This window comes from Carya illinoinensis, chromosome 10 (genome assembly GCF_018687715.1).
Source record: "Carya illinoinensis cultivar Pawnee chromosome 10, C.illinoinensisPawnee_v1, whole genome shotgun sequence".
Lineage (NCBI taxonomy): Eukaryota > Viridiplantae > Streptophyta > Magnoliopsida > Fagales > Juglandaceae > Carya > Carya illinoinensis.
Window position 1 is genome coordinate 641,982 of NC_056761.1, and position 17,791 is coordinate 659,772.

Sequence of the window (17,791 nt, forward strand, 5' to 3'; positions counted from 1 at the left end):
TATCTACGTAAACTAGACTAAAAAAGAAACAACTTATATGAAGGAGATTTTATGATAAAACACTTACAAAAGCTTTGAAATGGGCGTGCAAAAGAACTCCTAAAAGCTATCCGAGAGAGAGTATTTGATATTCTTTTAAAGGAACGTGTAAATGAAGATAAGTTCGTGGGTGGTGCTTGAAGATACTTATGGACGAGATTTGGAAGATGATAAGGCTGGAGTTGAGAGTTGAGTATAGGTTTTTCCTATCCAAAATATCTATAAAAGATCATCTCAAGATATTTCTATCCAATAATATCTACAAAAATCAACTTAAGATATTTTTATCTAATAATATCTATAAAAATCAACTCAAGATTTTTTTTTATTCCAATAATATTCACAAAATCAGCTTAGGCTATTTTCCAAAAGTGGAGAGTATACTTGGAAGAGTAACGTGGCTAAAATCTTTCCATGTGTCCTATTAAAACTTTCTAACTATCTATAATAATCAAAAACATACTTCTGATACTACAGTGAGTAATAACATCAACTATACGATTAATAGATTAGTGAAAACTTAATCGGGTCTTCACGAGATTCCTAAAACCAATAGAAATTTCACCGTTAAATTTCTAGCGGGCTGTTTCAGGCGGGATCCCCCGTCCCCCACCCTTGCAGTGCGGATGCCCTGCCCTGCATATGCAGGGGCGGGGCGAACAGGGCGAAACAACGGGGTCCGGGACCCCGCTGCCCACCCCTACTCAAAAGTGATGTGACAATGGAAGAAGTTACAATAATAACTCTATAAAAAAAACTATTGAAAAAAAGAATATAATAACTCTATAAAAAAAAAAACTAGTGAAAAGATGAAGAAGTTATAGTAAAAGAACTAAGAATTCCTATTGTTTGGGCTTTAATGATTCTTCTCTAATAAATATATATATATAGTGGATCAGTCTTTTTTGGTTGTTGTTTTATATATATTGGTCGGTATCTTTGATTGAAGTCCTTATAATTTATAAAATAATCATAGAGGTAAGTTGTAACACCAAAAATTAAAAGGGTCTATCGCAAGACAAGTTGTTTTACATAGTTTAGTTATCTTTACATACAATTCTTTTTTTTTGGAAGAGGTATTGAATAAATTCTGCACTTCGTATCTCTAAGTAATTATTTGGAGTTCTCTCATTGATCTTTATTATATCAAAATAGACACATATGTACATCCAAACTACTAAAATTTAATAGTTTACACCTTCATTTAATTATAACTTATACATGAAAAAATATATATATTGCATTTTTTTTTTTTTTGTCATGAAGCACATATATATTCAATCTCCTATATTTAGGTTTCACTTCTCCTTCAATAAGTTTTTGTAAAGCATCATACATATTCAGTCTCCTGTATGCTAGATAAATACTTTGATTAGAAATTAAGAGGGAGAAAGAGAGAAAATAGACATGCAAAATGAAGAAGCCAATTCAAAGCCATGTCTGGTCTCTCTTTCTCTCTCTCTAATCTCTCTGATCTTAAGACTCGAGAGAGGAGAGTTTCTATTGTAAAAAAGGTTGATGTTTTAACTTTTGGAGCTAATTCTTTAAGATAGCATGCACTAGTTTATATAGGGAGAGTGATCATATATAATAAAAGTAAGACCCGTGAACCACAAAACTGCTTGTTATTTCAATATATTACGCACTAAAAGAAGCAAATATTATCTTTACAATATTTCAATTAAATACTAAATAATGTAGGGTTTGAAAGTTGATTACTAGGTGTTCATGGGTGAGGGTCATCCATTTGGAGCGCCATGATAGGTTGCTCTATCTTCCTGGTGGTTGTTAGTCTCTTTTCATCATGCACAATAGGCCTGCAACCCAATCAACCCAGTTTGCATTTTGGTCCGACCCAATCCAACCCGGCTTACTAGACAGAAACCCCGCATTGACCCGACCTGAACCGACTTTACTGATTTCCTTTTAAGCTTTAACGGAGTACTTGAATCTCAAAATGGGATTTTTTTGTCAAAGCATTTGATATGGGTTTTATGGGATTCCTGGATGGTGCTTGGGCTGAGCTGATCCTCACGGCTGATGCAAGCAAGCTTTGCTTTTGTGGAACAAGTTGAAGCCAGAGACGATGCTAAGAAAGCGGTCATTCTATATTCGTTTTCCGAGAAACCTGACTTGAGCTCCCTAGCAAATTGGAGACTTGGAGTGTATCAAACTACTTGATTCTTACATCCCACGGCCGCAAGGTAGGAAATAATTTTTTTTTTTTTTTTTTGTATTTCTGCACAGGTTTGCTAACAAATTGTTTCATTTTTTTCCGTGATCAAATGCTCTGTTTTGTTCTTTTTCTTTTTTCCAAATCGACATAAAACTGAAGATTTTCCTTGTGGTTGAACCACGGATCAACAATCCGTATAACACATGAGGCTCCATTGTGTTTTAAATCGACTGCAAGTGGTAATGACAACAGAGAAATGGGGAGGGATGGCAGCTAGGGTTTGAGATCAACTGGTAAACGTGTAATCGATTTCAGCAGGTTCGACCCGCAAGCTATTACAAGCCGCTTTTTCGGGTCGGGCCGGGTCGGTCCTTGCGGATGGACCGGGTCACAACTTTATTTGCACAGGCCTAACGCACAACATTAATGATATATATTGATTGAGTTGTCTGTTTAGATACTACATGAATTACAATAATTGTAGTAAGTTTCTTCAAAAGTTGAACACTAAGGTAAAAAATGTGAAAAACTCAAATGTTGATTTTGCAATTAACCATTTTTCCTTAAGCATGCACTTCATTAATTTAAATAATTGAGATCCATGACTGGGTGGACCTTCTGAATTTGTCATGGTGTCGCCGTCAAAGATGGTGGTCAATTGTTTTGTACTGAATGGATAGAGGCTTGCCTTAAGATGTTGTATACTCATTTTCCCCAAATGCCTCTCTCAGGATTGGTTTTTTTAAGTATTGCACTTTGCATTTTTTTTAATTTTGGTTAATTCAGATTCATTTAATATGAATGCAAGTTCATATGAAACTCATGATAGAATTCGTATTATCATTGGGGTGATAATAAAATGTCAAGAAAAAACTTTGAATAAATCCACATTAATGCATCGGAATATCTTGGGATTAAATATATTTTTCATCCCTAAAAATAATAAATTGTACTCTCCAAGTATTAACAAATAGTAATACCTGTCAAGATTGAATAATTGAGATGGCAAAAATGTAGATAACCTAAGGCTCACTACTTACATACCCAATTGAAGCTGACTCTCTTCCCAATCAAATCACTCGGTTTTTTTTCACAAATTATTTTATATTATTTAATTATTATAATTTTTTTAAATTTTCACATAAAATATAATAAACAATTCAATTTTTTTTATATATATGTGTCAGATTTCAAGGTATGGATGTACAACCATATGGGACCCTAGAACAGGATCAATATGCCACAATTCTGTCCCCAGCATCGAGATCTAGACCCATTCCAGAACACAAACTTCATATGCAAGTAGTCGATTTTCACTCTCGATAAACATAGAAGATGATGATACATTTAATGAGGAGGAGGAGATAGCTATTGGGGATGAGCTGGATGTACTACCTCCATCCGTGAGACCACCACAACCACGATCAAATAAAAAAAAGTCGTGGACATGGAAACATTTCACCAAGGTTGACGGCAATCCCGAGGAACCGTAGGCGGCTTGAAACCATTGTGGCCAACAAGTTGGATGTCATTCAAAGAAATAAGGTACCGCTTGTTTGATATCACATCTAAATGGTTGCCAGGAGTATAACATAGGAAAGGGATTGGCGGCCAAAAATTAGACAAAACTTAGTTACGAAACTTCTACTGCGACTGATGGTACGTAACTTAAGAAAATGATCATCCCTCAATACAGTGAGAAGATGTTGAGAGATGCGCTTGTAGAGATGATAATTGAAGATGAGATGCCTTCTACTACAGTCGAAATAAAAGGGTTTCGAAAGTTTATCAAGCTCATTGAGTCATGATTCTCATTGTCATCACAATATATAGTGATGCGAGATTCTATAAAAAAACATTTAAAAAACAAGACTAAGATGAGAAAAATGTTTGTGACTACTGGCCAGAGAGTCTCATTTACAACTGACACATGGATGTCTATACAGAACGTTTTCTATATATGTATTACAGCACACTACATTGAAAGCTCATGAACTTTAAGAAAACAGATTATTGGATTCAAAGAAATCAATGATCATAAAGATGCATCAATTGGGGCAAAGATGGATGATTGCTTGAAAAATTGGAGAATTCAGAAAGTTTTATGTATTACAGTTGACAACGTCAGTGCCAATGATATTGCAATTGAATAGTTCAAGCGGAATGCGAGAGTGAGAGATGATGTCATTTGAGACCATGAGTTTATCCATATTCAATATTATGCTCACAAAATCAACATGATTGTCACTGAGGGGTTAAAAGAGGTTGACGATTCCATTACAAAAGTCCGCAACATTGTGCGGTATGTGAGGGCTTCCCCCCAAAGGCTTAAAAAGTTCAGGGCAATAGAAGAAACAAGTTTGGATAAAACATTCACAGATGTAGTGCTTAGACGTTTCGACTCGATGGAACTCTACATATATGATATTTGATGTGGAACAGAAGTATCAAAAGGTGTTTGAGCAGATGGAGGTGGAGGATGGAGGCCTTAAGTATGCTTTGTTGGAGCCTGCAGGAAAGGCGCTCGGTTCGGCTAGCACACATGATTGGATGAGTGTGGGGTTCTTTGTCACATTTTTACAGATTTTTTATGACATTGCTATGAAAATATCTGGATCTGCATATACGATTGTGAACTTGTGGTTCAGTCAGATCTCGGCACCACACCACCACTTGGAAGATGGTTGTGATGACCCTAGCAGACTATTATCTGGTATGGCTTAGAGGACGCTTACCAAATATAATAAATATTGGGGGCAAGTTGAGAAGATAAATAGATTACTCTGTGGTTGTGATCCTTGACCCCCGAATCAAGTTGGCCGTGATAGAATATTTGGCAAATTCCGTCCTTGAGGCAATGAAAGCTGCATCGTTTATTACAACGATTACAAAAATAGTAGACAACCTTCATTTGCAGTGGGTACCTCACACTCAACTCCGACACCTCCCTCCGATGACCTTAGCCCAGATGGAGGATTACATCGACATCGTCGGAATTACGACGTTATGAATGAGTATCATCAACTTGTCGCATCGAAAAATATTATGGGGTGTACTTCAGAGGTTGAACGGTATTTTATAGAAGAGGTCGAGGCACCTAGTCCTGTATTTGATATATTAATTTGGTGGAAGGCTAATTCCACCAAGTATCTAATCATTTCTCATATTGCTTGAGATGTGCTAACCATTTTTATTACTACGGTTGCATCTGAGTCGGCGTTTAGCACTGGAGGTCAAGTGTTGGACGCTTTCCGGAATTCATTGTCACTGTCAACCGTGGAGGCCCTCGTTTGCACATAGAACTAGATCAATTATACACCCCTTGGACTGATAGCATTGGCATTGATGATGATAGCTATAGGCTTGAATGAGGTAACCTTATTGTACTTGTTTTTTTAATTATTGATTATTTAATTATTTTTATGATGTTCATAAATCTATTTAATTTATATTTTTTTATCATTTCACATATGTAATTGTGAATTCTAGTATAGTTGCCGATAATTGATGGAGTATGGATAAGAATAAGTTGACATTAGAACTAACTTACATTTTATTGGTATTAATGGTAATTAAATTCTACTTGTACTGTGCTTAATTTTCTGAATCAATTTTGGTTACATTTATTGATTGACCACTTCTTTTATCTTAATTTCAGGTACTCCTAATGACCAAATACAGTGTTGTAGATGATGTTTTTCTTTTTAGCTAAATCAATATGTTTATTCTTATAGACCGTTACATCAAACTTTAAAATCGACTGTTATTTTTATTATCAATTATTTAGGACTTTCTGAATTATATATAATAATTAATTATACAGTCTAACGTGTTCAAACAGATTTGAGCTTTTGGAATGAAAATATGGTCCCTAATACTCGTTCATCGAAGATAATTTTCATTTAAACATTACATACTGCTATATAAATTCCATTTGAAGTTTGAACGATAATTAATAACATTGTAAGCTACCCATAAAAGTTTTGCTTAGATAATGATTACATATTCAAACTACAAATAAAATAAATCGTATTTGTTTAATTGAGAAATATTAAACAAGAACAAAATATATATAAAGTGAATTTTTATTAAATAAAAATAAAATAAATTTAAAACAAGAATAAAATGAATGGCTTTTTTCCGATCAAAATTCGGAATTTCGATTCCGATTAGAAGTCAGACGAAATTCAGAATTCCAATCAGAATCAGAGTCAAGCTCCGATTCTTTTTAAAATCAGAATTGGAGAATGATTTCGACTCAAAGTCAGAGTTGGAATTCGGAAGGCCTACTAGGAACGCAAAGAGCACTGATATCTTAAACTAACCGCCCCTCGTCAATTCCACTAGAAAAAACAAAATCAAAAAGGAATTATGTTTGAAACAAAGATTTAACAGATCAGACAGCGTACGTAAAACAACATGCGCGTTGTCAAAAAAGTCCACGAATAAAAAAGAGTTGGACCTGCTTAGGTACAATGTCGTAGAAGGAGCTATAATGATAGGCCGATGAATCACCAAGAACATGAGGCCCATATGTTTTTCGCGACTTTGCATGGGCTTCTTAAAAACACCAATATTGGTGACGTGCTTTGGTGGATTCTTTCAGCCATGAGGACACGCTGAAGCTGAAATTACTCGGCGCATACGTTGAGATCAGAATTTGGAATAAAGTGGGATATTATATCATCTTTATGCTTTATTAATCAGATGACAAGAGCTGCCTTAATTTCGTCCCCATACAATTCAGTACGTAGTAGGTACAAATTTACTACACAAACGGCAATATTAGTACTAGAAGCGCTTGAGCAATTGCATGCATGCATTAATAACTGTGTACGTATGAAATTACATTTACATGATGCAACCAGCTTATAGTTCCATTCTTAAACATTTTTGGTGCGCCTCATGACTCATTGATCTCAATATTGGAGAACGTACACTACTTTCATTTTCATGACCATGACCAACTTTAATTTTTATATTGCGCGCAATTAAAGCTTTCAGCTAAGTTATTTGGACCGGTGAGCTGAAGTTTTCCTTTATTTTTTCATAGAAAGATCGACGACTAAACTGAATAATCATACCGGGAATTTTTTTTTTTTTTAGGAGATCAGCTCGTTATGAAAGAGATCAAGACACTTCCTCGCCTCTACACATATTCCCTTCCTCATGTGTTTGATCGATTTAGACTTTGAAAAGTCCGCGGAAGTCGCTTGCAATTAATCACCCTTACGTACATTCCCATGCACGTTTCGTGCGGAAATCTGCCCATCAACTTAAAAACAAGGTTTGTCTGGTTGGAAATTTTTGAATGTTAGATAGCAAGCATAATTTACTGGATTTTGGTAAAAATTAAAAAGTTGAACAAAAGAGTATATATATATAACTTTCCAAAAGGTTGAGGAGGAAATGAAAAATAATCTGATAATTTATGGCTCTACTTTAATTAGATCATTGTAGAAGCCCTATTCCGTTGATCAGCATTCATACACGTCCTGTTCCACGACGCTAGCTATATATTAAACAGGATAGTTGAATGTTTGGTACTAGTGCTTGTGCTTTTAATTTCTTTCAAGCATTGAATGTTTGGTACTCATGTTTGTAGCATGCACAGGCCATTTTTCTCCTTAAATCTTTTTATTTGAGGAAATAATAAATCGCATATTGATGATCCCCCAGATGAGCATTTCATACACATCCTGTTTCACATCACAAGAACTCAAAATCAAGACCAAAAAATACGACAACTTTTTATTTAATTCATAAATCTGATCTTAAAACTATATAGCAGATGATGTTTATATATGGTGTGGAGGGGGAAGCAGAATTCTCAGATGACCCTTATGATCTAGGATGCACAATAGGATAGATAGTGAAAAAAGTCTGTGCAAGCGTGAGCAATAAGAGCACAAGGGCAGCCAACGCCGAGATCCCAGACCACGGTGTGTCAAAATACGTATACTTGAAGCTCGCCCACTGGACATGCCAACTACTTTGATAATACTCATTCACATCATTGAACAGCTTGGAAAGATAGCACCGATCGAAATCAAACGCCACGTCCTTGCCCATGTTGTTGATGAAGTGTGCAACCTCGCCTTCTGTCCCAAAGTAATTCTCAATTATGTTGCGATCACAAAGGTACTCTACATCCTTTGCGGAGTTCACGAGACAGTCCAACAAAGTAGCGTAAGTGGTAACGTCTTTGGAGTAGCTGTTGTAGCACTGCTCAAAGGCCACACAATTCGCCAAGAAAGAGCTCATGAAGTCATCAATCGTTATGCTAGGCATTTCAATTACACCGCGTCTGAATTTCACCACCAAGAAGCTCTCCGGCGTCTTACTCCGTTTGAGTTTAATCCCAGAACGGCGAAGCTTTGAAACGGAATGGATGATATGGGTTGGTGTGCTGCCCCCGTGTGGTGGAAGTTCTTGATCGGATGGGATAATACTTGAACGAACCAAGTCCAACAAATGCAAGCCCTTGAAACCGTGACACTTTTCTATGACTTGGTTGGGTCTTTGCATTATGTTGTCGAAGAATCGCATGGCAAGCAAAGACAAGGGCGGACCAGACTCGTCGCCAGACGTTTTGGAAATTTCAAATAGTTTTTCAAGAACAAAGAATGGGATTTGATTCTCAAGTCGAAGAAAGTCCCTGTAGAAAAATGCTAATACCCAAGCCATGGTGGCCAGAGGATCATCAGGGCCGAATAGTACTGGATCGTTAACCTTTCGAAACAGTTCTATTATGAAACAACCATCGAGAACCATCATTTCAAGGAACTCATCGGTGCTGAGATGGATGACTTCGGAATAACACTCTCTGGCATCCTTTTCAACTGAGTGTATGCTTTTCAAGTAGTCCTCCAAATTTATACCCATGGGGCTGGTCCTTGAGAGCAAGGAGTGGAGATACCGCCACTTGTGCTCCTCGATCATCTGTAGGTGCGGCTTTCCGCGGTGGTAGGGCCCGATGGAGACGATACGGGGCTGGTACCAGTTGCCGTTGATCTCGATAAAGCTCTGGGGGACTCTGAAGATGCTACAAGTTCTTCTACCCGCAGCAGTGCTTAGCAAGCGTGGGATGGTCTGGGAGATCATCTTTTCCATTTTGTCTATGCGTTCCTTGTTGACCTCCCAGATCGTGACGACGTGACTGCAACCTTCTCGTTCATCGGAACCCGTTGCCATCTGAAGGCTGAAGTCGAAGCTGGTGAATGGCTTTCTGACAAAAAAAGTTTATGAGGAAAAGTACCTTTCTCCCCACTTGTTTGATTTTGGAAGCCCTCCAACATGGATAACCATTAATGCCCAGTCATGCTTTTTCTCATTGAGAGGCTGCTGGAGACCAAAGAATCACGTAAATAGATTACACACACTTGTGATGGAGAATTGATATATATACAAAAAAAATTATATAAAAATAAATCTATAAACTGACGTGATTTTATATAATCCATTAAATCTATTTTGTATTAAAAGTAATTTTACAATCGGACTTATTACATCAAACTACATCAGTTTATGAATTTACTTTTGTATAATTTCTTTATGGCTAAGATATTTCTCCTTGTAATATGTTATCGGTATGTCACATGTCATCTTTTTTTTTTTTTTCCTTTTCTTTTTCTTCCTGTGTTACCCATCCCCTCCTCCCCTTTCCCTCTCTTGTTCTCATGCTCTGGCAGTTCCCGACCGCTCTGGCCACCGGACCATCGACCACTCTGGACACCAGACAACACCCGTCGACCATGCATGTTGCAACCGCCCCAGCCACGTCGTGACCCGTGCTGCGACCACCCCAACCACACAAGTGCGCCCACCCCAACCACGTTGCAACCACCTTGGCCATTGGATGTTGGCTACGCAAGCCACGACCACCCTTGCCATGCAATCACGATCTCACCGCAACTAGCCATAGTACAAAAAATGTGCATGGCAAGCCACAACCGCACCCCTACCATGAGCTCCCATGTCCTAGCCAACGGTGCAGCTTGGACTACCAGCCGCTTCTGTTCACCTTGAGGTAGTCTCCTACCACCATGGCTGGTGTGAGGAGAGGAGTGGAAAGGCACGGGATGATAAGGGAATAAAATAAAATAAAAAATAAAAGATACAAGGCACATTATTAGTGTGTCACATAAGTGTGTGAGATCCCTTTTATCTTTATAATATTTTCTTTTTCTTATCTGGTAAAGGCAAGGGTATTAGACTTGCCAAATATTAGTTAAGTCTAAAATATAGCTAAGTTCTACTTAAATAAGATGCATTGGATTAGCTAAAATATTTTAAAAGAAACTTTGAGCTACAGAAAATAGAAAGAAAAGTTAAAACTTGGCTAGTCACTGTTCATAAATCAAACTCATATTTAATTTCTAAACTTTTAATTGCTTGCATTCTAATATTAACACTAACTATATGTTAAATAGTAATTTAATAATTCTAAATTATTAATTAACATATTTAATTTCTAAACTTTTGATTTTTTGAATTATAATATCAAAACTAATCATATATTAATTAGTATACTTAGTGTAGTGGCAAAATATGAAAAAATAAATTTAAAAATTATTATGAAAAAATAATTTGATTTTTTTATCTTGTCCAATATATGGTTATATTTGAATGGCTTTAGATTTTAGTCAAAACATTTAATTTTAACCAAATTTCAACTTTGACTTTAGTTTGACCAATGTCAATCCTCTTAGCCTGGCCATATAAGAGAAAAATGTACGTACACATTCAGATAAAAGGCGTAAAATGTAGTTGAATAAGTGCACGTTTGGGTTTAAGTTCGGAGGCTTATAAAAAAGTTCTTTTAGTAATCTAAAACCTTTTTAAAAAATTATAATATATTTGATAATTTTTTTTTTTTTAAAAAAAAGTGCTTTAAGCACTTTTAGAAATAATAAATTATTTGCATGTTTATTAAATAATAAATTTTTTTTTAATGATAAATTTTTTTACAATGAAAAGCTTTCTTATGAAAAATTTATTTTATACTGCAATCGCAAACAGACTAAATAAAATATAGAAAAAAGCTTCTATTCCCCTTGGGTTTGACCGCTGGTAAAAAGAAAGATAAAAAATTGTTGCTTAGTGATTTATATTTTTTTTAAAACATATATTGATATATTTTTTTCTTTTTTAAAAATATTTAAATATATTAAAAAAAATTACCCAGACGGCATAATAGCCTTGCCCTAAAATATATATTTTGACTGAAATGGCTCAAATTCCGGTATTCCAATGGTACTGAGATCTCAGTTAGAATCCTCTGTACCCATTACTTAGGAATATATATAAATATATATATATATATATATATTATATACACACATATAAAGCTTGAATATTCATTATTATTCAATTTGAAGAAGGTAGGCACAAAAAATCCACCTACCTTCTTCAATGGTTAGTTGTGAACTTGTGGAGTTGTAAAGAAAATGAGTCTAACTAAATGCTCCCATGTGATTCTGTGAAACTGTTGATGAAAAGCTGAATTGCTTTGAGAGTGTCACCAGTTAGTCTTCCCCGTGCTTGATCACATGCTTCATGACGTATGATAAATCATGTCCACTGGGGACAACAATTAAGCACCAAATTTGGCAATCACTTGGAATACTTATAATTGCAGAGTGTTTGTCTTAGCAATAGAAAGACAAGGAAACCATCGATGGAGCAGATAACGATCGAAAGGTGAACAACAGCTATCAATTAATATGGATTTGGTCCGCGTGGATAGACTTTCAGTAGCCTTCTCTTCATTCCAACTTCCGATAGGTCAAAAGACGTACGTAGATCCAAAAAGAACACCACTCTTGAGCGCATGGAATCATCCGAAACGATTTTTATCTGCAAGTTTTGGAAGGACCTTGACCATGAACAAGGACAATGGCCATGACAATATCTAATTTTTAGATACATGATACAATCATATATCTGATGTGGCTTCATAGAATCTATTAGATCTACTTTGTAATAAAAGTAACTTTACAATCTGACGTACCACATCAAGTCACATCAGTCTGTAGATTTATTTGTGTGTAATTCATTTGTGGCTAAAGTATTTTCCTTTGATATATAGTGAAATGAAATAAAATGAGTTGAATAAATTATTATTTTTTAATATTATTATTATTTTGAGATTTGAAAAAATTGAATTATTTATTATATTTTGTATAGAAATTGAAGAAAGTTATAATGATGAGAAGAGAAAGGTGAAATACTTTTACTATTTAAACAAAGCCTAAAAATATCTAATTTCATATCGATCAGTCGAATAGAGATTTATTTTCACATTGAAGATGCATACCGACTTGGACCACTGCAAAATCCCCACTCAGACAATTAATTTCATCATGATCATGATCAGGATCACGATCACCTCGTTCACTGTCTTCGAGTGATCTTCTGAAAGAATTTGTAAAAATAATACTTGTATCCCGAATCTCATCAAGTTCATTCTCGATATAAATTGATTGAAATTTTATTATTTAAGCCCATTTTGAGCAAATGGGCCGAAATGGCCCAAGAGCTGTCCATATCAAAACGGACGCTCTTTCTATTCACATTGTCCGCGTAGAGTTTCACCCAACTATAGTGTATGTCCCCACCCGAATAAAGGTTTATTCGATGAGCAAGAAGACAAAAATTCCAATTCTTCTATACAAGATGCAACTTAGATGAGATGATGGAAGAACTTTCCTCGAGAGTCGTGACGTTATTGGAGCTGAAGCCCGATTCTATGCCCCCATTTTAATCACTCTTAATATTTAGATTTAAACAGCATGAGCCATAGAAGAACACTCTATCTGGATATGAAGTCAAAGCTAATACTTTATTGTTGGGGTTGTCCTACATTGATTGTCAAAATGACTGATGATCAGTTTATAAGTGTGAAAAAAAATCTCATCTCTTGAACTAATTTTTAAAATTGAAAGGGGTCTAAGACCACCTAACATTGATATCAGAATCTATATTTACTAACAATATGCGAGAAAAACGTACTATCTAATGTGTACTGCATCTCTTATTTGTCTGGTCTGGCTGTAGGAGACGAGAAGTACGAAGATGTTGTTGCTGGTACGTTGCTGGATAGTAAGCTCCCTGCAACCAGATATATATAGAAACGCTTGGGCTGTTAGCCTGTTGGGCACACAAAGGCATCCAAGATATGAAATAAAATCTGTAATTACATAGCGGGCCAATAAATTGTACCCGTCAAGTTTCATTGGGCAAGGATAAATACACGATTCCCCACTGCTTGCATGATTCATATACATAGTACCTGTTACCACTTCTTCAGTCATTTTCCTATTTAGCCTATCTCTACATGGTGCAAGTCACACTATGCTCCAATTGAAATCTAATTTTAACCTCCCAAAAACAAAAACAAAACAAAACAAAACAAAAAAAAAGGTTATACCAAAATTCAATTATTTGAATGTAACCTCAGCCCCTGTCATTTTCCCCCAAGAGAAACTAGTTCCTCAGACACTTCCTGAACTAGCAGTTCAAAGATGGCCATCTCAATCTCCAGTGCTGTCTCTCCGACCTGCTCCCGATTTCCCTTCCAACCATCATGCCCTCTTCTGAGATCTTGCTCTACCATCATGTTAATAGTGTAGAATTCTACCTCTTTCCACGCTTCCAACCTCTTGCAAACCCTATTCACCACCTCTTCTTTATCACTGTCAAAGACATTCTGTTCTCTTCCCTCCTCGCCAATGAGATCTGAAACCAATCTCTTCATGTCCTGTGGGATTTTCAGTGAATTCTGGAAGCCTGATTTGCCAATGACTTTCATAACAAATGCCTCGGCATTCTTTTCTTGATCTGATATTTCTAGCACATATTCATTTTTATCCTCTTCCTCTAGGTCGTCTGCATTATGATCATCATCATCATCATCATCTTCTTCTTCTTCTTCTTCTTCTTCCAACATTCTTTTCTCAAGCTCAATTGGATCTAATCCTGCCAATTTCTCAAATCTTCGAAGCTTGTGCAATAACTTTTGCTTTGCTCCTGTAAATATCAAACAGGTTACAAAAGGAAACATAATGAACCACCAGTTTTATGATAGCACTGGGTCCATGATGAGTTTGGATGGGAAAAAAACTTTCTACTTCAAATGTAAGAGTTGATTTAGCAGTGTACCCTTCATCTTATCCAAACTACTATACTGTTTGCATAACAAGCTTATACTGCTATTCAAATATGTTTCACAAATTATCAATCAATTGATCCTAAAGACTAAGACCATAGATCACATGGCATAGATAGAGAAATCTCAGATTCCTTTTGGATATTCCTTTTATTTTTGTGCACTTAACCTGCAACACCTCACTTACCATGGCATTGATCTCATTAAAAATTGGTTTGACAGTAGTTTAAGCCACTGTTAAATGTTTGAACCATGAACAGAAAAAAACATATAGAAAAAAGAAGTATGCCATAGAATTCTAATGCATTTGGTTGACAGTTGCACAGTCCAATCCAATTCATAGAAGAGACTCCTACAATTGACACAGACCTGCTATCATCAAACGTGGGTCATATCACAACTTTGGCATGGTCGGTTTTTCTCGACAAAACTAGGTCACATTAACAAGACTCGTTGCCACATACTCAATGACCAAAACATAAGTGCATGTTCAACATACAATCTTTCCACGGATCCCACATAGATACCGTGGCTCATAATCAACACGATCATTCAACCATGACAGTAACATATTACTTACCGTAGTCTAGACAATAAAGTTGACATCAAAGCACAAGCAACTTGTACAATTCTAAGTTAGTTCATTGATAATGACCGCACAACCAACGAAGAATGATACAAAAAGCCAATAATTTATTACGCGTATAACTTGTTACATACTCTGTACAATGGCATAGCTGCTGCTGCTGCATTCATCATCAAAACTGTCGTCCCCGTTCTCGTCCACATCCTCCGCATCTTCATGTCCATCATCATCGTCCTCGAATGGAGGGTCCAATACAGATACAGGGCTGCACTGTTCCTTATCTTCCTCTTGTTCGAAATTTGAGCCGCAACTAGTATCTTTTTCCTGTTAGAATCCATAACAACCTTAATTAAACCACAAATACTTTCACGATTGAGCCACAACAATCAGTCGTCACTGATGAGTTTAGATTAGACCCGCGTCATACTTTAGCAGCTTTTTGACTTTGCCCTCGAGTTTTAGAAAATAAAACACAAAAACCATCTTCTAGTAAAAGGGGCGTCGGAGTTTATCAATCAGAACACCAAATACAAGTAGTATTTGTCCTCTTCCGGAAAATAATTATCGAAAAAGGGCCCTAAACAGATTGGCATGGGACGCAGGATTGGGCCTGGCGTAAATTAAATTGTATAGTCAATGTTACAAATTAACAATGGAGTCTCAAATCTGGCTCGGTGGTCGATCCAGAGAAATGAAGTAAGTAACGTCTTCGGTTAAAACCAAACTAAACTATCACAATTATATTTAAATTATAAAAACCCCTATCCCCCAAGTCCTCCTTTTTTTTTTTTCTTAATTTCTCTCTGTCTCTCTATCTTTGCACCGTATAGCCCGCTCGATCTTGCTATCTTTGCGCCGTCGCTGACTAGCCGTTCAGACTCGCCTCTGTCATGATCAATTGACCTATCATGAGGAACGTTCCGGCCAATTTCGAAGGACATGGACCAGGTTACCGACAATTCAGATATAGAGTCAGCTAGGTCGGTCCAACGTGCACAATATTTTTTTATGTGGTAAATTCAAATGCTTCCATTCCTTGAAAAAAGTCAGCACTAAAAGAAATTGAGTTGGTTTTATTTGGATAGTTATAATTAGTATAAGTCCAAATCCAAAAAAAAAAAAAATGGTAACAAACCTCAGTTTTGCGGTGAGTAGGGGACGCCGTCGGTGACGTGAACTCCGGCGTCCGGCGACCAGAAGACGGGCTCCTTTGAAGCACGAAACGGAAAGGACTTTCGCAAAAGCGATTTTCACAGCAATAGAAATCCGCATCTTCTCTCCGTCTGGATAACAATTCGAGTACTTCAGAGTCTACGGATTGGCTACTGCTAGAGAAATCCATATCCAGAGACCTGTCCTCATTGCTTTCGGACCAAAAAGCACTACTAGGCCTACTATTACAAGAACAAGAATGGTTTGTCTCACAAGCATTTATCTTAGACGCACTTTCGTCACCCTCGGCCACCATTTTTTTCTGCATTTTTTTCAGGCTTTCATTGCAAGTTCTTCTGCGCCCAACCGATGAATCCCACATCAGAATGTCCTTTACTGATACGTTAGCCTCATCGCCTTCGATCTCGCGCTTTCGGCTCCGATGGGTTAATCTCTTTAATATTGACCCAAACAAACCAAAGGCCGGATTTTTGTTTTGGATTTTGGGTTTTGAAGCTGATGATTGTTTCTGAATTCTGAGGGCAGCTTCAAGAAGAAGAGCCGCGGTTCTTGCAGGAATGTGAAGGAGAATGGCATTTGGGCTTCTGCAGGGGCTTTTTGCGGGAGATGAAAAATCGAACAGTGGGGATTTCCTGAGGTCCGGGGAGTCGTGGAAGGACAAAAAGCAAACGTTTTTGCGAAAGGTTCCTGGAAAGCTTGGGGTTTCGGAGATGGGTTTCCGTTTCTTGACTTGTAACTGGGTCTTGGGTGAGGGCCTTTTGAGCTGGCAGCGTCTGTCGGTAATGTAGTTCTTGAGAAGGAATGGTTCTTGGTCTTCTTTCAGTAGCTCGTGTAAGTGCTTTTGAGCCATCATTCAGATTTCAGAGTCTCTAACAGCACTGGTTTTTCCAAAATGAGAAACTATATTATAAAGCTGATCGCAGGAGAGAGCTTCAAACTTTCAGGTGGGTATATATGAATTTCGGCACCGTGGAAGATAGAAGAGGCTTCAATTGAGGTGGAAGTTCCGAAGGGAAGGGCGAAGGTGGACTTGGGCACAAATATACTGCAGAGAGAGAGAGAGAGAGAGAGAGAGAGTTTGTGGGGAAAGAACGAGGAGACTTCCTGATTCAAATCTGAGAGGAATATAATATCGAGGTTAACGTTGATAAACAAATTATTATTGTTAAATTTGTCAGCAAATGGTAAGTGAGTTTAATAGTATAGTATAGGAGTGAGTGATGATAACTTGATCGGAGAGTAGTTTTTGCACAGAACGAGGTGGAGTACATCAACTGCATCAACTGCATCATAGATGTCCCCATGTATATTGTACGATAGATATTATCATAGATGTCCCACTGTTTGTTTTATTTATATTTAGGAAAATGATAAAATAATTATTCATTTACAATTTCTTTATGACCTTTCAAACAAATAATATTTTTTTAAATATTTATTTTAATTTTGATTTTGATTTGATGTGTTTGAAATTTAAAAAATATTATTTTATTAATAAATTGTAAATGAATTGTAAATAAATTATAAGGATATTTATTGAAATCTAGGTATTACTGTTCTGATTAAGGTGTTATTACTGCGATACAGAGCAGAGTCAGTGTCTGACTGACTCGCAAGGTGCCTGGCTGCAGGCTGCACCAAATAGCTC

At 36.6% G+C, this 17,791-nt stretch overlaps 2 protein-coding genes and 1 long non-coding RNA gene across 3 annotated transcripts; 1 reads left to right on the plus strand and 2 right to left on the minus strand.

Annotated features, from left to right (window-relative positions):
* Positions 1-1,639: 1,639 nt before the first annotated feature.
* Positions 1,640-2,840, plus strand: LOC122279707. Its single transcript, XR_006229655.1, has 2 exons — positions 1,640-2,243; positions 2,375-2,840. It is a non-coding gene; the product is annotated as an uncharacterized LOC122279707 (long non-coding RNA).
* Positions 2,841-7,943: 5,103 nt separating this feature from the next.
* On the minus strand, positions 7,944-9,573 carry LOC122278108 (UPF0481 protein At3g47200-like). The gene has a single exon (XM_043088205.1). The coding sequence runs from the start codon at positions 9,407-9,409 to the stop codon at positions 8,057-8,059; it is 1,353 nt and encodes a 450-aa protein (XP_042944139.1). The 5' UTR covers positions 9,410-9,573; the 3' UTR covers positions 7,944-8,056.
* A 3,820-nt stretch (positions 9,574-13,393) lies between these two features.
* LOC122280105 lies at positions 13,394-17,348 on the minus strand. Its single transcript, XM_043091078.1, has 3 exons — positions 16,106-17,348; positions 15,105-15,294; positions 13,394-14,245 (listed from the first exon to the last, which is right to left on the minus strand). Exons 1-3 carry the CDS (start codon positions 16,994-16,996, stop codon positions 13,683-13,685), a joined length of 1,644 nt encoding a protein of 547 aa, XP_042947012.1. The 5' UTR covers positions 16,997-17,348; the 3' UTR covers positions 13,394-13,682.
* Positions 17,349-17,791: the final 443 nt, after the last annotated feature.

Bases quoted from the DNA above. Each gene is read 5' to 3' on its own strand.
- LOC122280105 (XM_043091078.1), bottom strand. From the start codon at position 16,996: ATGATGGCTCAAAAGCACTTACACGAGCTACTGAAAGAAGACCAAGAA. The intron at 15,295-16,105 runs GTTTGTTACCAT...GGATTCTAACAG, and splicing joins CTACTCACCGCAAAACTGAG to GAAAAAGATACTAGTTGCGG. The intron at 14,246-15,104 runs GTATGTAACAAG...TGATATTTACAG, and splicing joins CAGCTATGCCATTGTACAGA to GAGCAAAGCAAAAGTTATTG.
- LOC122278108 (XM_043088205.1), bottom strand. From the start codon at position 9,409: ATGGCAACGGGTTCCGATGAACGAGAAGGTTGCAGTCACGTCGTCACG.